Below are 24,554 nucleotides of genomic sequence, written 5' to 3'. Positions count from 1 at the left end.
ATTAAGCCAATGGCTAATGTAGTTAGCATTAGCAAGCAACTTGACTAATTGTTATCATTATATGCGTTTATAGGTGCATCTGCTTAAACTGGATGCTTCATCAGCCGGCCCCAGCAGGACAGGGACACAAACCACTATTGAGTCATCAATAACTAAAAGGACTCTTACGGAATCCAGGAAGGGTGTCATAACTGAGGCACTAGTCTCGTTCATCGCAGAGGACATGAGACCAATAAACATTGTGGAAGGGAAGGGATTTAAACACTTAATAAAATCACTGGAGCCACTGTATACTTTGCCCAAGCGAGAGAATATCTCTCATGCTCTTTCTGCAAAACACAGTTACATTCGTGATCAGGTTAAAGGAGAAATTGATAAGTGCTCTGCTGTCAGTTTCACAACTGATATGTGGACCAGTCTACACATGGAGGCATACATGACGGTGACAGCTCACATGATAAACAACGACTGGGAAATGAAAAACTATGTGTTGGAGACTAGGGCCATGGAGGAGGCTCACACGGGTGTAAACATTGCACAGAGACTTGGAGACGTAGCCGATGCTTACGCCATACCCGCAAAGAAGAGAGTTGCAGTTGTTTGCGACAATGCGTCCAATATGACTCTGTGTCTCAATACACTGAAAGCAGAGGCGGATTGGGGTGATGTCAGGGGGGTGCGCTGTGCGGGGCATACGCTCCAGCTGTGCATCAATGCTGCACTAAAACATCATGACCCTGTAAACCGAACCGTGGGATATGCTAGGAGACTCGTGTCCCACTTCAAAAAGAGTTCCAAAGCAACTACGGCGTTAAAGGCTAAACAGAGGTCACAGCCAGGCGAGACAGCAGTCGAGCACAAGTTAATTCAAGACGTCGCAACTCGCTGGAACTCGACGTATTCAATGCTCCAGCGTCTGTGCGAGCAACGGTGGCCAATCTCGGCTGTCCTTTCTGACCGAGACGTCACTAAAAGAGAGGACCGAGCTCTGGACCTGACAACCGCCCAGTGGGCCATCGCAGAGGATACTGTCGCCATCTTGAAGCCCTTCCTCACTCTGACTGAGCTGTTGTCAAAGGAAGAAAATGTGTCCTTATCAGCAGTAGTACCAATGCTGATTAATCTAAAAAGAGAATATCTGACAGAGGAAGATGATGACAGCCCCGCCACAAAAGCTCTGAAAAGTAAACTGTCGGAGGAAATTAATAGGAGGTGGCGAATCTCAGACCCAACTGATGCTGCTGTCCTCTGCGCAGCCATGGACCCCCGCTACAAGAAGTTAAAGTGGCTGTCCGACTTGGGAAAGCAACAGGTCCACACAGAGGTGACACGTCTGGCTGAGCGCCTGGCTCTCCAGGCTGCCTTTTCTGAGAGTGACGGGGACGAAGACATTGACGCGGCTTCACCGGCAAAGAGGGCTAAAACGGACCGAGATATCGTCATTGACCGACTCCTCTTGATGGACGATGAAGATGAACCCCGCAGTGGCGGCACTGCAGAAGATGAACTGACTGACTTTTTAAGAGACAGATCCAAAGCGGAAACCGGCCCACTGAAATGGTGGAGGTTAAATCAGCACCGCTTTCCCAAGTTGGCAACTCTATCAAAGCGTCTTCTCTGCATCCCTGCCACTTCAACCCCTTCGGAGCGCATCTTTTCGAAAGCGGGATTTATTGTTAACAAAACTAGAAGTTCCCTGTTGCCAAAAAATGTGGACACGTTGGTCTTTTTGGCACACAATCAAAAACGAGTTCAATCAAAAGCACAGCAGTGAGTAGTCAGACTCCTTATTTGTCCACCAGCCTTAACTTGCTTTTATTTAACTTCATTGTGTCTGTCTTTATTTTTGTAAAAATGTAGGCAACAGAAGCCTATTGATTGAGCCTCAAATGAAGGCATTATGTCTATAATTTATTTTTATTTTATTTATTATAGAGCTATTTCGTTGTGCTTTCATAAAGCCTCGATCAAATGATGGCTTAGATGGAATACATTTTTTTGTTGACATTGTTCTATTGTGTTTTAGACAGTAGGTAATTCATTCATTGTGCTTACTGCTTTCATAAAGCCTCGATCAAATGATGGCCTAGAGATGGAGGATTTAATTTTTCGACACAGTTTTATTGTGTTTTAGTAGCTAATTATTTGTGTTTTACTGCTTTCAAAAAGCCTCGATCAAATGATGGCTTTAGAGTTCATTTTTTGTTCAGTTAAGCGATGCCGTTCGTTATATGCTGATACTTGACAGTGTGTGCACTTTGCGGTAGCCAAACTTACAGTGTTAGGCCTACCCTTTTATTTTTTGTTTGTATATAATATGAAGGAACTAGAGGTAATGCCTGACTTAAAGTTCATGTTTATGTCGGAGCGGGTCGTACGTAATTAATTGTGCGTCACTGCTTTCATAACCTCAATTGACGCGGTTACACTGTGAAACAAACAATGTGTTTTTGTTTAATAAAAAGCAAAGAACTTGGTTTAGCTAACATTTAAAAAGTTTAAGAGCTGTGAAACTTTCGTACAGTAGCCTATGGTATATATTTTTTACCATGATGTGTTTGAAAAGACATTTGTATAAATAAAAGGTGCTTATTAAGTCCAGTTATGCGTTTGTCTCTCATCTCTACCTGTAAATATAGCCTACTGCTAGTCTGCTACTATATTTATATGTTTGGGGTTAATCCAAAGACAAGTAGCATATCCAACCTAGCAATGCATGTATTAATGTATTAATTTCGCTGGCTGCAGACTGCAGAGATAGGGCAACAGCGCAGGCCAGCGCAGCCTCGCGCTCATGGCAGATTAGCGACCCGATTTTTTTTTTTTTTTTTTTACCCCCCCCCCCCCCCGGCCTCCGCCGATTATTCGAAGTTTGATCGTTTTTTTGCCAAAAAACTCGATTATGAAAATTACAATCGAAGGTCAGCCCTAGTGGGACCAAAGAGAGCCAAGTGGGTGGGACCAAACAGAGCCAAGTGGGTGGGACCAAACGGCATCGGGATAGAAAGTATACAAAATGTACTTTAAAAAAACTGCTATATATCTCATCTTACCTTATCAGAGATAATCGTTTATTATTGATTCAAGCAGCATTAACCACTTAAACCCTGTATCGTCTCTGTGTGGTGCATCAAAGTATAACTCATGCTTTATTGTGATGGTGTGATGGTCCCACTGGCCTGGTGCTCCAAGGGGAATTAAGAAAAACAAACGTCTCAAAAGGTTGTACGTTTTCATCTCAAAGACCCCTGTAACTCTTAGAGTGTGCAAATGGACCCGTTCCATTTGGTTCCATTTGTACACTCTCAGAGTTACAGACCTGTAAGGGTCCATTTGGTTCCATTTGTACACTCTCAGAGTTACAGACCTGTAAGGGTCCATTTGGTTCCATGTGTACACTCTCAGAGTTACAGACCTGTAAGGGTCCATTTGGTTCCATGTGTACACTCTCAGAGTTAGACCTGTAAGGGTCCATTTGGTTCCATTTGTACACTCTCAGAGTTACAGACCTGTAAGGGTCCATTTGGTTCCATTTGTACACTCTCAGAGTTACAGACCTGTAAGGGTCCATTTGGTTCCATTTGTACACTCTCAGAGTTACAGACCTGTAAGGGTCCATTTGGTTCCATTTGTACACTCTCAGAGTTACAGACCTAGTAAGGGTCCATTCAGAACCCCATCCAAGGAACCCTTGAGGGTCCCTGGACCCCATTTTGAGAACCACCGCTGTAGAATGATCCAATCAGAAAACAGGTAGCCTATTCTCTCTGCCTCTTCTCCCTCATCCTCCATTTGGTTATCGTTGTTGTTGTTGTTGTTGTTAAAGCTGATATAAGTAGTTTTCTGCTGACATGAGCAGCATTTTTTGGCGTTTGCTTATTTTTATTTTTAAATTGTTTTCATTTTATTATATTCAGACGGCTAACAATGCTCCCTATAGAAATCTAGTCTCTGTGACACTTCTGGGGCCCGCAGTCTGTCTCCAAAACTATTCTGTTATATCTGTGAGAAGCTCTGTCAGTAGCAGCTCATTGGTGGATGAACCGGCCGACCCGGGGCTAAAATGATTGACAGACAGGTCTAACCAATCCCAACGAGGGGCACCCTGGTTGGTCAGTCGCAAGTGGGCACGTATTTCTGGACCAATGACGGAGCTTCTCACAGATAACAGAATAGTTTTGGAGGCAGACTGCGGCCCCTAGAAGTGTCACAGAGACTAGATTTATTTAGGGAGCATTGTTAGCCGTCTGAATATAATAAAATGACATTTAAAAATACAAATAAACAATCGCCCAAAAATCGGCTTATGTCAGCAGAAAACAGCTTATATCAGCTTTAATGTTGTTGTTGTTAATGTTGTTATGGTTATGGTTGTCGTTGTCATCTCTGTTATTACTGTTGTGTCGTGGCACCCAGTGGCGTCTGGTCCCTTATGTGGTCTCTATATCTGTGGTGGCTTCCTGTCACTGTGTGCGTCTTCCTGACGCTGCTGTGTGTCACCCTGTGTCACCCAGGTCCTGCCACGTGGGCCATGGCCACCTCCAAACCAGACATCATGATCATCCTGCTCAGCAAGCTGATCGAAGAGGGCGACAGTTTCTACAAGGTCAGAGTTCATCACCTTTACCTATACGCTGCAATCACATCATGTATACACACTGTATGAGGATGTGTCATAATAACATAATGTATACACACTGCATGAGGATGTTTCATAATAACATCATGTATACACACTGTATGAGGATGTTTCATAATGACATCATGTATACACACTGTATGAGGATGTTTCATAATAACATCATGTATACACACTGCATGAGGATGTTTCATAATGACATCATGTATACACACTGTATGAGGATGTTTCATAATAACATCATGTATACACACTGTATGAGGATGTTTCATAATAACATCATGTATACACACTGCATGAGGATGTTTCATAATGACATCATGTATACACACTGTATGAGGATGTTTCATAATAACATCATGTATACACACTGTATGAGGATGTTTCATAATAACATCATGTATACACACTGCATGAGGATGTTTCATAATAACATCATGTATACACACTGCATGAGGATGTTTCATAATGACATCATGTATACACACTGTATGAGGATGTTTCATAATAACATCATGTATACACACTGTATGAGGATGTTTCATAATAACATCATGTATACACACTGCATGAGGATGTTTCATAATAACATCATGTATACACACTGCATGAGGATGTTTCATAATGACATCATGTATACACACTGCATGAGGATGTTTCATAATAACATCATGTATACACACTGCATGAGGATGTTTCATAATAACATCATGTATACACACTGCATGAGGATGTTTCATAATGACATCATGTATACACACTGCATGAGGATGTTTCATAATAACATCATGTATACACACTGCATGAGGATGTTTCATAATGACATCATGTATACACACTGCATGAGGATGTTTCATAATAACATCATGTATACACACTGTATGAGGATGTTTCATAATAACATCATGTATACACACTGTATGAGGATGTTTCATAATGACATCATGTATACACACTGTATGAGGATGTTTCATAATAACATCATGTATACACACTGCATGAGGATGTTTCATAATAACATCATGTATACACACTGTATGAGGATGTTTCATAATAACATCATGTATACACACTGTATGAGGATGTTTCATAATAACATCATGTATACACACTGTATGAGGATGTTTCATAATAACATCATGTATACACACTGTATGAGGATGTTTCACATCATGTATACACACTGTATGAGGATGTTTCATAATAACATCATGTATACACATTGTATGAGGATGTTTCATAATAACATCATGTATACACACTGCATGAGGATGTTTCATAATAACATCATGTATACACACTGCATGAGGATGTTTCAAAATGGACAAACGTTGACCTAAAGATACCACTGTGGAATAGAGTTTGGACTCTGGACATTTTTAATACATATTTCCCAAATTATTTGCCATTGTTTGTATGTTTACAAGTGATGCAATGGAGCACAGTGTTGCCAGATGTACGATAATGATCGTTTTTATTCGATCATTTCACCCTCTGTACGATCAATAATTCCAAAAATGCCCAAATGTGCAATATTTTCGCCATATCACAGAAATGTGTGTGAATTTAATAAATTCCCTGGCTGCTGATTTGGGATCCGGTTTAGCTTTTCCAAAATAAGTCAGTAGATCAGTAAATCTGACCCTAGACCTGTTTATGGAGGCGTTAACAACACCGGTCGTGTCTTTCCAGTCCAGTTCAAGGCTTTTATTTGAGTAAGGTCCAGGAAGTTGCCCGTTTCCACGCAGCATACTGTATGTGATGGGCTTTTGTCTCAAACAAGGTCGTTTCTTACAATAAATACCCAAAGATATTGTGAAATTACATATTTACACCTGATATATATTTGGTCTGTGTAAGATCGTTTTCTTTCTAATACGATCATTGTAAGCTTCCGGTAGGATAATGTAAAATGATCCGTCTGGAAAACATGACGCAGCAAAGATATCAGGCCAACTGGACTAGTTTACATCAAAGACACGACACAAGCCAAACCTTGTGCCTTAACACATCATCCTGTTCTCAACCCCTTCAGTCTGTGGACGAGTGACGAGTGTTTTTTAAAGGCTTTGTCTCCATGCACCGTCCCAACAGAAGGGGAAGGTGAAAGAGGCGGCCCAGCGCTACCAGTACGCCCTCAAAAAGTTCCCCCGCGAGGGCTTCAGCGACGACCTCAAGACCTTCAGGGAACTCAAGGTGTCGCTCTTCCTCAACCTGTCCCGATGTCGCAGGAAAATGAACGTGAGTTTCCAACGGGAACGACACACCCGCGTGTCGAGCAGTGGGACCCAAACTTCTCAGGCCGCGCCCCCCCCCCAAAATAATTATAGTTCATAGTTTGAACTGCACTTGGAATTGTAGGCATTAGGCTACATTTAGTTTGACGGTATTAAAAAGGTCATTTTAAAGAGTCATTAAATTGTAACTTTAGTGCCGGTGTCACGTGCTGAAAACAGCTGGTCTACAAGCGCGGTGGCCGTGTTGTTATTGACAACAAACTATAAATCAAGCTTATATCACTGCTAGACAAGACCTCCAACCAGTTTTTATGGAGTAACTATAGTGTGTGTCTGTATGTCTGTTATGTCCCCTCAAAAGTAGACCAATTACAGCTCAGTGCACTCACTCATATATTGACGTCATGCATAGCGTCAAATACAGAACCACCTCCGAGCATAAATGAACAGTTTGCATGACCAGGAAATGTGTCTGGTGAAACTGATACTCTGAACAGTTGGTTCATAGATGATGATCTATGTTTAAAACACTTATAGGTGAAGTATTCGTAAAGATCTCTTACATTTCGCCAACATGTACATTTGTGCCTAAATTGTAACAGATTGTCTTGGCCACAAGCGGCCAGTTCTTCACTGCTGCAAAGTGTGGCTTGTTGGAACTGAACCCTGTATCGTGATTAGTGCAGCTTCGTCAACGAACTGAACACCAGATAAGTTGCTCCATAGCTAAAGATTGGACTCTGAGGCCAGGCTGCTATTCTGCCGGTATGAATCAGGCTTTAGACGGCCTCTATAGTTTGAAGGCAGTAAACTGGTGCACTCAGCAACAATGATCCAGTGAGTTCCACACTAGAGGTCTGCAAGCCTGTCAGGTTTCTTATTAATAGATCGGCCTCGGTTCGGACTCGGGCTCGTTGAAATTCTCTCTTTTCATTGACAAGGTAAGGACAGAAGTTCAATGGATTTATCGCTGATAAATTGCAGACCCTTGTCGGGGCAGGGCTTGAACACGACTGGCCAGGGCCAGACTCGGGCTGGAGTTTTGGGCTCGTGCAGGGCTGTAGTTCCAGGAGGGGGGGGGTTGTTTTTATTTTGTGCTTTTTTAATAGCGTTTCGTTAGGTCAAGTGTCCACCCATAGAGGATTGTGTAACATTAAATTCAAGTGAAAAGAAAAAGAAAATCAATAATTGGGAATACAAAGTCAGTATCACTGTGCTTAAGAAGTTTAGCCATGCCACGGTGTGTTGTATTTGTGTGTGCAATAGTTTTGTGTTAACTCGAACCCCTCCCCATCTCTGCAGGACTTCGGGATGGCTGAGGAATTCGCTACAAAGGCGCTTGAATTGAAACCAAACTCCTACGAGGCGTATTACGCCAGGGCTCGCGCCAAACGTAGCAGCAGGTACAATCCACTCACTGTGATGCATTCAAATGCATTAAAAATGTTGCAACTTTAGAATTATTAAATGATGTTCTTATTTATTTAGACGGGACAATGCACATTAATGAACTATCCATACATGAACGTGACGTTAATCAGCTGATCATGATCTCATGTAAACTAGAATTTAGCTAGAAGCTAATTTCCATCCTTAGTCCCCACATAAAAAAAACGACCTAAGGAGTTGATTTAAAGCGGCATAGTGCATCTTTAAGAATACCAACGTACTAAAAGTCAAACTCCTGGTTCTTCTAGGCAGTTCCCTGAAGCCTTGGAGGACCTGAATGAAGCCATGCAGCAGAGCCCCAACAACAGGGAGATCCAGCGCCTCCTGCAGCGCGTGGAGGAGGAGGTGAGGCAGTACAGCCAGGAGGACATGCTGGCGCTGCAGCCCTTCACGCAGCAGCAGCCGCCGCCCTCCCCTCCCCCCACGCCCCCCCCTGAGGAGGAGGAGGAGGAGGAGGAGGACGGGGAGGAGTCCCTGTGCCTGTCCATGCCCCTCCCCCTGCCCCTCCCCCCGCCCCCGGAGCCCCGGCTGGAGGACATGGAGCCGGTGCAGGACCTGTTTGAGGACGACGAGTACCTGGAGCAGGAGCTGGAGGCCATGTCCCTGGGCCTGCCTCCGCCCGACTCCCACGCCTCCCTGCCCGTCATCCAGAGCCCCCCGCTCTCCCCCACCCACCACCACCATCACCCCGAGCAGATGTACGGGGGCCAGCCCTACGAGTACCACCACCCCCCCGCCTCCTCCTCCTCCATGTCCTCGCCCACCCGCGGCGCCCCCTACCACACGTCCCCCTCGCCCTCCCTCTCGCCCACGCACCAGAACTCCCACTACTCCTCGCGCTCCTCGCACAGCCCGCCGCTCCAGCACACCTCCCCCGTGCACCAGCCCTCCTACCGCTTCAGCCCGCCGCCCCCGGGGGGGATGGACCACCAGAGCCCGCCACCGTCGCCCCTGCGGCGGGCGGCTCAGTACCGGGCCAGCCCGCCGGTGGAGGGGGGCGTGTGCCTGTACCGCTCGCAGTCGGGCTCCCCGGTGCGCTACCAGACGGAGCAGCTCCCCGGGAGGCCCAAGTCGCCGCTGTCCAAGATGAGCAGCCAGCGCTCCTTCCAGCTGAGCTCGGGACCCTCGCTGTCCCAGCAGCACCACCAGGCGCAGGGCCTGTCCCAGCAGCACCACCAGGCGCAGGGCCTGTCCCAGCAGCACCACCAGGCGCAGGGCCTGTCCCAGCAGCACCACCAGGCGCAGGGCCTGTCCCAGCAGCACCACCAGGCGCAGGGCCTGCGCCTGCAGCCCTCCATCGCGCAGATCGTGCGCACCAACCAGCCCGCCGCCATGGGGGGCAACGGCGGCTACGGCCCCATGGGGGGCCACTCCATGGGGGGCCGCTACCAGGGGGGCTCCGTGGACGTGGAGAGCCGCCTGGTGTACCAGCCGTCCCTGGACGGGCGGCCCGTGGCGCAGGTCCAAGGCAGCCTGAGCGCCGGGGCCCTCTGTCAGCACGGGGGCCGGGGAGGGGTCATGGAGGCGGGCCTGTTGAAGGACGAGCTGCCCCAGCGCCCCTCCTCTGCCTACCGCGCCAGCAGCGGGGGTCCGGGGGCCCTGCGCTACAGCCAGACGCCGCAGATCAGCCGCAGCCAGTCGGCCGCCTACTACCCGGTGTCGGAGCACGTGCTGGAGCGCCACGCCGCCGCCATGCCCCCGCAGTGCCAGCTGGGCTCGCCGGAGATGCCGCACATGGGCAGCAGGCGTCCCGTCAGCGCCAACACCGCGGAGCTGAAGCAGCACGTGCCCACGCCCCGCCCCCTCATCCACTCGCAGAGCGTGGGGCTGCGCTTCTCGCCCTCCAGCAACAACATCTCCGCGGGGGGCTCCGCCTTCCGGCCCTCCTCCTCCATCCAGCAGATGGAGATCCCCCTGCAGATCGCGTACGAGCGTTCCTGCGACGACCTCTCGCCCATCTCGCCTCCTCAGGGGGGGCTGTACCCGGGCGAGTCGGCGCGCTCTCGGAACACGCCCTTCATGGGCATCATAGACAAGACGGCGCGGACGGCGCAGTACCTGCACCAGCCTCCGTCGCGGCCCTGGGCCATGACCTCCATGGACTCGGCCATCAGCCCCACCTCGCCCGGACAGATGGTCCAGCAGGGCTCGGCCTACAGCCCGCCCACCTCGCTGGGCAACATCGCCTACTACAACAAGACCAACAACGCCCAGAACGGCCACCTGCTGGAGGACGACGGCTACTACACCCCGGCGCCCCAGCCCTCCTCGCTCGGCAAGCTGGCCAACGGCTCCCGCGGCGGCGGCGACATCCTGGAGCGCGTCAGCCAGGTGCCCACCTACCCCGACGTGAAGGTGGCACGGACGCTGCCCGTGGCGCAGGCCTACCAGGACAACATGTACCGACAGCTGTCCCGCGACTCCCGAACCCAGGGCCCTCCCACCTCCCCCATCAAACCAAAGAGACCGTTTGTGGAGTCGAACGTGTGATGTGACGTTGGCGGACATGCCCCCCCGCGCCCCACCCCCAGGGGGGCGGAGCCCCGTGTGGGAGAGAGAGAGAGAGAGAGAGAGAGAGCGGGAGACCACAGAGAATGTTTGGCTCTACAGCAGATGCTGCTGACCTCTTGTGTGTGTGTGAGTGTGTGTAGATGTGTGTGAGTGTGTGTGTGTGTGTGTGTGGCACGGAATCAGACTCATCACGTAGGAATTACGGGAAGATCTCACACAGGGAACATCGATACACGCAGACTTCTTCTTGGAGGATGAATACTACTAGCGACAAATATAAGAAGCCATTACTTGGCTCGTCGTTCTCTTGACGAGGAATAAAGGATACGTCTGTGATCTCGTACGGAGTCAAAGACACACACAGTGCACTATATCTACCAGGTTGTGTGGCACAAAGCGAACGCTACGCGCGACACTGCGAGAGAGTGGAAGCAGGAAGCCGTGTGAACTCTCTGTACTTGTGGATTTTTGCGTATCCATCTTCTGTTCTTTCAAAGTGTGCTCTTAACAAAGGTTGCTACAGTCATAGGCTCTCAACGTCCGATCTGTTCGCGGTTGCGCGCCGGCATCGCGCGCCGGAAGTACGTAGCCGAGCTCCAAGCTCCGAGCTCGGAGATCAGCTGTTTCCGGCACGCGATGCCGGCCGCGCAACTAAGTATGATCGGGCTTTAACGTTACTCGATGTAATACAATATTCTATGTCCGATACTGTAAATTGCTCACAGAAAAAAAATAACTAAGCAACGCGACAACTCAGTACTTAAGAGAAAAATGACAATATTTATAATTAAGTTATATATTGTACATAGATATACAAAAACATAGTTTGGCGTTGAATTGTATTCTGTTGAAAAACCTGCCTTCACATCCCACCGCTAGGCGCCGCGAGATGGATGTGGTAAACCTGCCAGGGCGAGGAGGGGGAACGAGGGACATGTGACCAACTCTGAGTGACAGAATTACCTCCATTGTGTCATATTTCACAAAGATAAACAAGCTTTTTTTTTTTTGTCGCAGTGCAGGCAAATAATATTTTTTTCCCGCCATTCGGTAGATTCCTCGCTAATCTCAAGCTCCCTCCAGTGGGAATGAACGGAGGTGGTTTGAGCTCATATAGCGAAAAAGGTTTGGGTTCGGATAAAACGCATCGACGCACAGGTCCCGAAAGTTATGGGAAATATGAAACGTGCATGAGCGCGCCGTTACGAGATCTCTGGGTACTGTCTAAGTTGCTGTTATTAAAAAAATGCTTTTTTTTTTAGTTGCATGTAACGACGGGGAAACATTCAAACGCACACGTTACTAGAATATATTTTTGCATCTACCGATTTGTTTTCTCTTTTGGGGTTTTTCCATGGTTCTCTTTTTTTTTGTTTTTGTCCAGAGGTTTGCAGGCTCAGGTAGACGGATGCTCTACTGTATATAAAATGTGTTCAACGTGTTGTTACTGTATACTTATAAAAACAGACCTCATGATAATGCCTTAGTGTGAAGTTAAACTAACTGCCAAGGCTTTCAATCTCGTAACCTTCCTCGACATCTTTGGCTTAAAAAAAAAAAAGAAGCTCCCAATCAATAAACAAACCTTTGAATCCTTGCTTAACTGTGTGCTTGTGAGGACAAGAATGATGGAGACATCTGGGTGGGCTGTCATTTTTGTACGAGCTAGCGGGGGCGGTTTTGCAGACAAATCCACAAAGGTTTCTCTCGAGAGCTCTAGATCACTGTACTTTAGGCCATTAAGACCTGAGGCGATTCTTTAAAAAAAAATCTAAATCCTAACAGTTTTTGGAAAAACAAAATCAAAAAATTGTTTTTTCACGATTTTTCAAAAATAGCAGATCTACAAGCTCATAGCACGGCACCGAGCTATGAGCTTGTAGATCTGCTATTTTTGAATAGCCAAAGAAATCTAAAGTGACACAGATGTGTTCCAGGTCTTAATGGGTTAAGACGCTACAGTTAGGCCAAGAGTGCAATACATTTTGTTTTGAGTTTATTCCGCTACATGGGTTGTAAAAAAAAAGAAATCATCTTTTGGCTTTATGGTTATAGGCTCCATGTGTCATGTAATAACTCATAACACGTATAATATATGAGAATGTGGTGATGTGCCTCCCCTGTGCTGAAGACACTGTATATCATTGCGTCGCACAGCGGAAATAGCCGGATCTACAAGCTCACCACACGTCGCTTGTGAGCTTGCAGATCCGGCTATTTCCGATGCGCCACTCTGGCACGCAACTGAGTATAAATTACTGAGAAAGATTTGAACATATGTAGTATGGTGAGACATACAGTATAATATAACTGTATGGGTAGTATGGTGAGACTTACAGTATAATGTTACTGTATGGGAAGTATATGGTGAGACAGGGGGATTAATGCTCAGCACCGAAACACTACTGTACACAAACCACTGTTAACTAAATAAGGTTTTCCTTTCTTCTGCATCGGTTTAAAAACATTTATTTTTTACCCTGAACCATATTCTTTACGTTTTCGACCATTTCTGCACTAAAAATGCCTGTGAAGTTATTTAACTGAGAGTGCACTTTATGTATGTTACTTATACTTTTATTGTTGATGATTGTGCAACTTTGGAGAAAGTGGACGCGCAGTCGGTTCGATGCCGGGATGGCCTACCCCCCCCCCCCCCCCCCCCCCTAGGCCAGTGATAAAACTGGACTATCATTGGGGGCAGTTACTGTACGATTTACAGAGCTGTGTAGAACGAATATACAAACAGCAAACAACGTTTTTAAAAGCAGGTGAATATGTATAGACATTTATAGCACAAGTTCTGCTGTATATATATATATATATATACACATGTATATATATAACCTCGCACCTAAACCATGCCACTCTCTCCAGCTCTGGGTCTCTCATTCAGGCGATTTAGTTCCGTCGTGAAGTATACATTTAACAATGGCTGGCGTCTGGTTCCAACCCTGCTGATGCACTCCTCGGTGCGTTATTTAGAACAACATCCGTCAAAATCCAGTTGGTTTTGCTTATTGCTCCAAGTTCAAAAGAATCTACCGCAATTGACGAACAATTGATGAACCCCAGCGTCCTGTTTCCGGGGGGGTCGAAAGTAGGCGACGCATTCTGCGAAAATAGCCGATCGTCAAGCTCGCAATGTGTCGCTTTCGCGACGCATTGCGAGCTTGTAGATCGGCTATTTTCGCGATATCACATACAATGAAGTGTATACGGTAGGGTCTGAGTGGTTGTGTGACATTGCAATACAGTGAGTATTTGGAGCTTTGAGTCCTAAGCGATATGGAGTCCTCTGATAATAGACGTCTGATAATAGACGATAGAATTCAGAGACGGTCTCTTTAATCTGTCCGACCCTCAATTCTCATCTTCCACCAGAGAGGTGTCCATCAAATCATCATCTCATAAATGAAGGTATGGATTTGTAATATACTTAATTTCAAACATGGGTACTTGGGAGATGAAGCCTTTTTTTTCTTTGGTGGGGGGGGAGGGGTGGGGTTGTTTTGTTTCTGAACTGTCAATGTATATTATTTTTGCTGTAAATAGACGGATGCATGTCATATTCTTTACCATGAGCTCAAGCAGAAAACCTGTATAGCAAAAGTTGTTCAGATTCTGGTGTGTGATAAATACCGTTTCAGATTTTAAAAACCATAAGGAGTCCGAACGTCCGTCCGTCCGTCCGTCCGTCCGTCCCCACCCCACCGAGAATATCATCTTTTTTTTCCTTTTTTCTTTGAACCTCACCAGACAAAAAGCAAGACTCTTATAAAAAGAACGAAAAAGAGATGATTTTTATTTTATTTTAACGTATTTGCTTGCTGAGCGGAGTTCTCTTGTCTGTAAATGTGAGCTTTCAGATCGCTGTGATTAAAAACGGAGAAAAAAAAGAAGAAAAGAAAATGTTTAATTAAAAACAATAAAAAAGAATGTGGTTTTTATCTCATAACTGATTGTAATCTGTACAGTCATTAAAAAAAACGATGTATTGAAAGAAATAAGAAAACATATTTATAAATGGTTCAAAGCTGAAACACGCACCTGCATGTCCGTTGTTTTTCTACATTACATGAGACCTAATGCTGTGTAGACCAGTGGTTCTAAAACTGTGGGCAGGGACCCCCAGGGACCCCCAGGTAATTCTCTTAATGTGCAACATTACTGTTCTCACTCAACAGTAAACAAACCAACACACAGTATAAGTGTCTACAGGGTATCTGTTCATTTATAAAGTGACAATTTAAGGACTTTTAAGACCTTTTTAATACTTCTAAAATAAATAAATAAGAGCATTACTGCGTCAAAACAATACTATTTTTGCCAGATATAACACATCATTTAAATATACAAAGAAACGACTGACTGAATAATCAAAGTGCATGATGTGCTGTAGATATATCATGGCCAAAATAGACCCTATATTTAATAATGTTATACTTTAAAATATTTTCCAAAATAGCTAAAGTAATCGATCTACAAGCTGACGTAGACACATTGTCAGCTTGTAGATCAGATTTTTTTTTCTCATTTGTTGAATATTTAAGAAAATAAATGTCAACAGAATGTATTACAGATGATTGGAAAATGATTCTGACGATTTATGCGAAACATTATTGTGATTATCTCAAATAGTGATAATGTAATAATTGTGATAAGAACCAGTATTCCCCATAGGAGCAGAGTTAATGAGTGCTGGGATACATAGAACACTGCTGTCCACATGTTCCATTTAGTGATCTATCCAAACGTCCAAACGGAGTGTCCCTTCATTAACTCATTCTATATCATGAATATTGTCGCTGTCGGGGCGGGAAACCTTGTATCTACATATTTGATATTTTAGTTTTTTCATAAATGAATGCCCCATTTTATACTTTATCGTATGACAGTGAAAATGTGAAAATGGCAGATCTCTAAGCTCACAATGCTACGTATTCTTTTAAACTACTCTGTATATATATATATTGACAGAGCAGCTTTCACTTGTAGTCTAGTAATATTTGACCAGGAGTACCTTTACTTTGACTCAAGTACTTTGTCCACCCTGTGCCCAGTCTGTGACCTCAGCCCAGTGTTGATTTTGACAGCAAATTTTGATTCAGTTTTAGTCATAGTCTTTTGAACAAAGTTCCATGTAGTTTTAGTCATATTTTAGTTTTAGTCTAGTTTTAGTCGACTAAATCTACAGTTGATTTAGTCGACTATGATGTATTTTGGCGGTCGTAATGCCAGAATTTACACTTGGTTGCATGCTGAAAATAGCCGATCTATAAGCTCACAACGTGTCGCAGCGCGACGCGTTGTGAGCTTATAGATCTGCTATTTTCAGAGCGCAACACCCGAGCGCATCCAAACATAAAATGACTTGTCTTTTAGTTCTACTGGATCTCTTCTCCACTAGATCCCTCACTAACATTAAAGTCTAGTTTTTATTTGTTGACGAAATTGTCAATATATTTAGTCTTAGTTTTAGTCATCATAGCTTAGCTTTTATTTAGTTTTCATCAGTGAAAAAAGGTAGTCGACGAAAAAGTTTTCGTCATAGTTTTAGTCGACGAAATCAACACTGCTACTATATATATATATATATATATATTGACAGAGCAGCTTTCACTTGTAGTAATATTTGACCAGGACTATCTATACTTCGTTGTCCACCCTGTGCCCTGTCTGTGACGTCAGCCATCATTAAGAACTCAGTCACATACTTCACTTTCACTTTGCAATGTTTTATTTTGGTCATCAGTTCACTATGTAAACAATATACTCCATGCTCATAAAAACAACAACAACAATAATAAATATGACATAGTTATGACCAAAAAAGGTATAGGTTGAAGCTAAAAAGCTTGTTCTGCCTACCCTTTCAACACAAAGTACTTACATGACAAATAAAGAAAACAATTTAAGTCTCAAAAAAGTGAAAACCAGGAGAAGAAAAAAGAATACAGAAGTAAATACAGAGTTTTTTGCTTCATAATCCATAATATATGAATGGACTATGAAGCAGAAATCGTCGTTTCATAGACTTGGACATAGACAGAATTGGCAGAATTAGCAGCGCCGGGCCAATAAAGGTATTTTTGACCTTTTTCCCAACGTCGTATGGCAAATGTGACGTTAACATTAACATGTTCCCGTCAATGTCTGTAGTAAAAACGGGCGTGGTAATGATATTCTCCTGGGAAGCTGATTTTTAGTTTTTTATTATTATTATTATTTTTTATAGCCTGTGCAGAATTTAACCTATTCAATCATTTTAACCACTGTAACCATTATTTTATACTTTGGCTAATCAAAAATAGCATACAAGCTCATAGCGTGTCACAAAATTCCTGAAAATGTGTGCAAATCTTTATATACATATATATATTTTTTTTTAAAGCGAACATTTTTAACTCAAATCTTTGCTTCTGGGGGGGTCCCTGGAACATAATATTTTGAGATGGGGGTCCGCGGTGTAGCCTGGCAGCGCGTCGCAGGTTCGACTCCCGGGCCTTTGCTGCATGTCACTCACCCATCTCTCTCCCCGTTTCCTGTCAGCCTACTATCCTGTTAATAAAGGCATAAAAGACCCAAAATAATGATACAAATCTTTATAAAAAAGAAAATAATAAGAAAAACTGGTTTGAGAACCACATGCATTTGAGACGGTTCAGCAGTGGTGGAAAAGGTACTCAAATTCTTTACTTAAGTAAAAGTACCAATACTGCTCTATAAAAATACTCTGTTACAAGTAAAAGTCCAGAATTCTAATTTTACTTGAGTAAAAGTACAAAAGTATTGGCATCAAAATGTACTTAAAGTACCAAAAGTAAAAGTACTAAATATTTGAAAATAGCCTAGGTATAAAATAGGGCTGAATTGGTTAATGTATGTTTCATAATATCATAGTTTATATCTGAAGTAACTAGTAACTAAAGTTTTCAAATAATTGTAGTAAAAGTAAAAGTACAATATTTGCCTCTGAGATGTAGTGGAGTAGAAGTAAAAGTATTGGAAATTGGAAATACTCAAGTAAAGTACAAATACCTCAAAATTGTACTTAAGTACAGTACTTAAGTAAATGTACTTAAGTTACTTTCCACCACTGCGGTTCAGTCCGTCTTGGTCCTGTCGGTGAGCAGGTCCACCAGCCCGGGGACCAGCACCATCACCACCTGCGGCACGATGACGAACTTGACGAAGAACAGGCCGTAGAAGAGGCCCGGCGGGCCGGCGGCGGCGGGCAGCTGCAGCCGGTTGACGTGGTAGAGAGCCATGGAGGCCAGGGCCAGGCAGAGGGCTCGGGGCCCCCGGGCCAGGGACCAGCCGCCGGGCCTCCAGTAGCGGGCCAGGCCCAGGCCCAGCAGGGCGCCGCAGTCCCGCGTCAGAGAGGAGAAGGGAGCCGAGTCCAGCCGGATCCACTCCGGGCGGCTGCACCACTTCTGAGCCAACGCTATGGACCTGCAGAAATACACACACCATGGAATGATGAGGGCTGAATAGAATGGAAAAAAGGTTCCATTGTTTTACTACTTAAAGGAGAATTTTGGACTAAAGTTTTCTTACCTTTTCTATGACGTTATGATATCTTAGGATGAATGGTACAGTAGAAAATTTTCATAACTCCACCCCTGAGCCGCCACAGCTTAAAAGGTGTGCGGATAGGCCTTAGGTTAGATCACATATTTTAACAGCTTTTTTTTTAGTTTTTTTTTTTTAGATCTGACGTTCATAGTGACAGAACAGTCCCCCACCCCAAAAAAAAACAAAAAAAAAACAGAAGTCTCGCTAGACGAGATTGAAATCTCGAGATTTCAATCTCGTCTAGCAAGACTTCTGTATTTTTTTTTTTTAAAGCTGTTAAAATATGTGATCTAACCTAAGGCCTATCCGCGCACCTTTTAAGCTGTGGCGGCTTAGGGGTGGAGTTATGAAATTTTCTACTGTACCATTCATCCTAAGATATCATAACGTCATAGAAAAGGTAAGAAAACTTTAGTCCTAAATTCTCCTTTAAAGGTAGGGTAAGTGATATTTTTTGGTTAAAACAAAAAGTATTTTGTTAAAAGGTTAAAATACTATATTCTGATAGTAATGATTGCTATAGAGTGTTTTTTCAGTAACAGATGTCTCCATGTCTCTCCAGCTCTTTAATAAACAGAAAATGCATTTTTCGGTAAGTGTCAAAATCTCAGCCAATCAGGAGAAAGTACCAATTTTTAAGCTTAATTGGTATAGTGTTCCAGTTCCAATTTTGCCTGCTCATTTCTTAGTGTCATCACTTCCAATTTCACTTTGTTTAATCTGTATCCTGATTGAGTTCTCTGTCCTGGTTGGATAAAATTGGAAATGAAACTGAAACTGAAACGAAAATTTATTTTCTGTTTTATAAAGAGCTGGAGAGACAAGGAGACTCCTTTTACTGAACAAACACTCTATAGCAATGAGTACTATCACAATATAGAGCTATTTAACAATTATTTTAACCAACGCAAATCACTTACCCTACCTTTAACTCACACACATTTTAATCTATTTTAATCTATTTTTGTTTTATTTTTTTTGCTGGGCTTTGAGCCTTTATTGACATGGATTAAAGCAAAAATAAAATCTCACGACCAAGTCATAATGTGTGATTTGTGAAACAGCGTGTGATATATTTTACATACACGAATGATCAACTTTCACGTGAGGATATTAGCTGGTTTTACACACTTTTTTAAAACGTGTTTTACACTTCTCTTCTGGTGGTCCCTGCCTCCCTGGCACAAAACGTTTTCAGATGAGGGGGTCCGCGGCGAAATACATAACATTTTGAGGGTCCTTGACATGAAAAGGTTTGAGAACCACTGATTTAGACGACATTCTGTATAGAATCTGCCTCGGGTCTTAATGAGTTAATCCAGACTCACCAGGACAGGTCGATCCCCAGTAGAGCTGACAGACCAGCATGCAGCGCCAAGGCACTGACCAGCAGACCCATGCTGGTGCACACAAAGAACACCAGGGGGCGACCTTCAGGCACCCTGCGGCTGAGCACCACTCCTAGAATGAATCCTGGACAAACAGACAAAATGATCATGATGGGTCGTTTTAATTTGTGAAATGTGCCTTTAACAAATGAAATGTGTGAGTTTATGTATCTGTGTAGTTCTGTTCTGACCTGTGACAGAGCCAGCCAGGACCTGGTGAGGGAAGTGAGCCAGGATGAAGACCCTGGACACTCCTACAGCCACCAGCATCAGTACATAACACATGTATGGAAGACAGGACAGCAGCCAGCTAGAGATACAAACACATAACATTATGTATAACACATCATAACACATGTATAACACATCATAACACATGTATAACACATCATAACACATGTATAACACATCATAACACATCATAACACATGTATAACACATCATAACACATGTATAACACATCATAACACATGTATAACACATCATAACACATCATAACACATGTATAACACATCATAACACATGTATAACACATCATAACACATGTATAACACATCATAACACATGTATAACACATCATAACACATGTATAACACATCATAACACATGTATGGAAGAGAGGACAGCAGCCAGCTAGAGATACAAACACATCATAACATTATGTATAACACTACTTATTACACGGCTTGGTTCTGATTGGTCAGTCGCTGAATTCATCTGTGTTTTATTTCAGAATAATGACGATGAGCTCAATAACAGATAGCTGTCTAATCAAAGACTCAGAGCACCTGCTGCGCTGCTTGATCTTTATGCTGTATCCAACATGATAGCCGTCATTTACAGCTAAATATTGCTCTCAAGAATGTTTTTGAAAACATTTGAAGCGAGAAATAGACAATGCAGTAACCGAAAATTATTTTTACTACTACTACTACTACAACTACTACTACTACTACTACTACTACTACTACTACTACTACTACTACTACTACTACTACTACTACTACTACTACTACTACTACTACTACTACTACTACTACAACTACTACAACTACTACAACAAAAATAATAATAATAATGATAAGCACTTTTTAAACGCACAGCATTAAATATAAAAACTAAAATAAATGGTTAAGGTGTGTTTTATTTTAGTTTGTGTAGCACGTTTAAACAACAATGTCACAGTGATAAACACACACCTGTGAGTACGGCTGTAGAGAAATGAAGCCATGTTGAACACCACCACCCACCACACTGCAGCCGTCACCATGGCATGACCTGAAGGACTGCCTGAGAAACCACACACACACACGTTAACCCTAACCCATTGGTTCTCAAAGTGGGGTCCGGGGACCCCCAGGGGTCCTTGGGGGGGTACCAGGGGATCCCCAGCAACATTAGTTAATAAAGTGTCACAATCATTTGAACTACTTTATCCATATTTTATACTTTGGCTATTCAAAAATAGCAGATCTAAAAATAAAAGCAACAAAGCTCAAACATGAGCTTTGTTGCTTTTATTTTTCTTTCTGACAAATATAAAAATATATTCCATGCCATCTATCCCACTGCTTCTCAACCTTTTCAGGCTGCCACCCCCCAAAATAATCATATTTGAACTGGGGACCCCCCAACATAATCATATTTGAACTGGGGACCCCCCAACATAATCATATTTGAACTGGGGACCCCCCCAACATAATTAGTAATAATTCTAATTAGTAATAATTCTAATTAGTAATAAAGTAATCATTCATAAATAAATAAAATAATCTTAGAATAAGTTTACCTGGTCCAGTTTCACAAGTGGAGGCAAACTGTTGGACTTTCGGTGGATTCTGGAGAAATAATCCGGATTCTCCGATCCACCAGAATGGTCTCTCTCCAAAGAGCATCCTACAAAACAAATGATCATCCTACAATATTATCATCCTACAAAAGTATCATCCTACACAATTATCATTATACAAAATACATTATCATCCAACAAAACAAATTAACAAAATATAATAACGTTTTTTAATCATTTGGGAGGTGCACGGCGCCAGTGGTTTCCGGTCATTGGTTCCGGTAGACTGATGACGTCACAGTATTTCCGCTCAGACCGGATCAGAAACTAGCCTGGGCACCATTCCTTTTCGGGTATATGATCCGGTCGGGAGCGGAAGTTAAAAAAATAAAAAGTGGCCGGATGGGCAGAACCGGAAAGACGTCTCACCCCAAAATAGGTCCGTCCTAATAGAATCCTTGATGCGGCATAGTTTAGCTTATTTTTTAAATGTAAATGTGCGTGCACTATCCGGAGACTATTTAGCGTCTGTATTATCCCACGGGCAAATTCTATTCCATTTAAATAGGGATTGGGGAACCAAAACAAAGCGGCACCGCAAAACCGGATGGGCAGAATCCGGAAAGAGGATTATTTTTTTCTTTTTCTTTTTTAGTAGGCGTGGCCTAGACCGGATCATATGGGTCTTTAGTAACAGAGACCAGGCTTTCCTCCGAGGTGGAAAGACTGGTGATGCGAGGTTAATCAGAAACACCAAAATGGCATTGATCCCAGGCCAGCATAAAAGGTTCCGCTTGATGAGTTGTTTCCGGTCGGACGGTAAACAGAGACGGACAGCTTTTCACTATACCGGAAGTTGAGCTGGCAGGCAGTTAGAGAAAATAATTCACTTTTATTTCTATTACAATATCACGCGTAGGGGGAATAAAGACAAATACACATTTAATTAACTGTTTTCTGTTCTATTTAACTACAATTGACTTCATTTAATTATTAAAATTATAACTCTGAGAGTATACACATGGGATCAAATGGACACAGAGTATCCATTTGATTCCATTTGTATACTCTCAGAATTCAATTCAAATTAATGAAAGAATTCTTGCCATTTTTGTTCTATTTAACTACAATTAACTTCCTTTAACTACTATAGTCTAACTCTGTAGTCTAACTCAGAGGTAAATTAATTAAAAGGATCATTAATGAACGAATTCTTACCATTTGAAGACTAAAAAAATACACACATTTAATAAACTGTTTTTTGTTGTGTTCGTTTAACTACAATGAACTTCATTTAACCATTAATAGCATAACTCTGAGAGTATACAAATGGAATGATTCCATTTGTATACTCTCAGAGTTATACTAAACTAAATGCTCATTAATGAATGAATTCTTACGATTTGAAGACTAAAAAATACACACATTTAATGTATATACATTTTTTAAATTTTGTTCATTTAACTTCTACAGTGAACTTCATCTAACTATTATTAGCATAACTCTGAGAGAGTATTGAAATGGGATCAAATGGACACAGAGTATCCATTTGATCCCATGTGTATACTCTCAGAGTTACATCATAAATTAGAGTGTCGTTAATGAATGACCTCTCACCATTTACAGACCAGGTTCAGCCACTCAGACAGAGCAGCCACCCACAGCACGGCCACGCCGGTACGACTGTTGATGAAGTAACACAGAGGGAAGAGCAGCAGGAAGGAGGCCTTGGGGTCAGCCATGTGACTCACGGTCACCCAGAAGCCCTCGTAGCTCATGGCCCTGAGCTGCAGGCTCTCTGCCATCCATATGCCCTGCTTATGGACGGCCTCCATGTGTGTGTGGAAGTCCTCCATGTTGTCTCGTCCACCTCTACTACTAACACTGATAATACAGGGCAAGGCTTTTTGTTAGGAAACGCCGTGCGGTTCCACCGCAGTGCCTCTAGGGGGAGTCAGAGCCTATTGCTTTTTGAGAGAGAGCTTGAAACTTAAAGGGCAAGACCACAAAAACGAACGCAAACAAAGTTGATTCAGACAATATAGAACATCACCAAACCCAGTACTGTTTTTCTTTTAAATAAAAATGTTAACTTCCTGTTGATTTTGCCATTTTGAATAAGTAGAAAACCCTGACTGGATCGGCGGATCCGGATCCAGATCTTCAAATAGTAAAATCAACAGGAAGTTGACATTTTTATTAAAAAAAGAAACAGTACTGGGTTTGGTGATGTTCTCTATTGCCTGAATCAACTTTGTTTGGGTTCATTTACGTGCTAAAAGAGTGACTTTGAGAGCTGTTTTACCGTACAGTGTAAGTCAATGAGGAGCATATTTTGAATTATCAATTTGTAATCAATGGAGCAATTATTTTTTATTTCTTGCCCACCTTTGGAGTTGTGTGTGTGTGTTGTGTGTGTGTGTGTGTGTGTGTGTGTGTGTGGTGTGTATTACTTTATCCTGACCGTTATATATTGCACACCACATAGAACATTATTACAGATATAACCATGACTAACACATTACAAAGTCACCCTGTTGTTATTGACCGCTTGAATCTCCACATTGAAGCAACAAAGATTATATCACATAATTCCAAAACACTATCTGGGTATCTATCTAGCTATCTATCTAACTTCTCATTAGATTCTCTTTAAACATCTCAAAACATTTCTAATTCAGGTAAATCACAGCATCATTGTGAGGATAAACAACAGGCCTCTTTGGCTTTGTAACGTGGTGTGTTTTGCATGTGTGGGCCTGCTCCTAAACCTAACCCCCTCACGGCCTTTACAAACTCTGCATGTCAGACACGCTTTTCACGAGTCCATGACATTAGCATGACAAAGAGTTGCTGTTGTGCCACCTATTCAGTGGCAACACACCTCCTCCATTTGACGAGCTGTCTGTCTGTCTGTCTGTCTGTCTGTCTGTCTGTCTGTCTGTCTGTCTGTCTGTCTGTTT

At 43.1% G+C, this 24,554-nt stretch overlaps 3 protein-coding genes across 8 annotated transcripts in view; 2 read left to right on the top strand and 1 right to left on the bottom strand.

Moving 5' to 3' along the window:
- The window catches only part of tanc2b (tetratricopeptide repeat, ankyrin repeat and coiled-coil containing 2b), a 332,731-nt gene extending 317,846 nt beyond the window's left edge, over positions 1-14,885 (top strand). For all 6 annotated transcript variants that reach the window (XM_080455415.1, XM_080455412.1, XM_080455411.1 and 3 more), the window contains 5 exons: positions 4,515-4,606; positions 6,734-6,880; positions 8,179-8,279; positions 8,574-12,571; positions 12,790-14,885. In XM_080455415.1, the coding sequence (XP_080311541.1) occupies positions 4,515-4,606; positions 6,734-6,880; positions 8,179-8,279; positions 8,574-10,815 (2,582 nt within the window). In that variant the 3' untranslated portion in view covers positions 10,816-12,571; positions 12,790-14,885. The remainder of the gene's footprint in view (positions 1-4,514; positions 4,607-6,733; positions 6,881-8,178; positions 8,280-8,573; positions 12,572-12,789) is intronic.
- LOC308104861 (ankyrin repeat and SOCS box protein 12-like) overlaps positions 1-24,554 on the top strand; it is a 396,083-nt gene that overhangs the window by 357,510 nt on the left and 14,019 nt on the right. The gene's annotated exons all lie outside the window — the stretch shown is intronic.
- Positions 16,579-23,461, bottom strand: g6pc3 (glucose-6-phosphatase catalytic subunit 3). The gene is made up of 7 exons (XM_080455434.1): positions 23,209-23,461; positions 21,592-21,698; positions 21,002-21,092; positions 19,994-20,112; positions 19,743-19,887; positions 17,878-18,291; positions 16,579-17,397 (listed from the first exon to the last, which is right to left on the bottom strand). The coding sequence occupies exons 1-6, from the start codon at positions 23,445-23,447 to the stop codon at positions 17,943-17,945; spliced, it is 1,050 nt and encodes a 349-aa protein (XP_080311560.1). The 5' UTR covers positions 23,448-23,461; the 3' UTR covers positions 16,579-17,397; positions 17,878-17,942.

The sequence above is a fragment of the Gymnoscopelus braueri genome (genome assembly GCF_963280865.1).
Source record: "Gymnoscopelus braueri genome assembly, chromosome: 17".
Classification (NCBI taxonomy): Eukaryota; Metazoa; Chordata; class Actinopteri; order Myctophiformes; family Myctophidae; genus Gymnoscopelus; species Gymnoscopelus braueri.
This window is presented reverse-complemented; position numbering and strand designations above follow the sequence as displayed.

Coding starts and splice junctions, on each gene's coding strand:
- g6pc3 (XM_080455434.1), bottom strand. CDS start 23,447: ATGGAGGACTTCCACACACACATGGAGGCCGTCCATAAGCAGGGCATA. Junction 21,699..23,208: donor CTGAACCTGGTCTGTAAATG/GTGAGAGGTCAT, acceptor TTTGTTTTGTAG/GATGCTCTTTGGAGAGAGAC. Junction 21,093..21,591: donor CACTTGTGAAACTGGACCAG/GTAAACTTATTC, acceptor GTGGTTTCTCAG/GCAGTCCTTCAGGTCATGCC.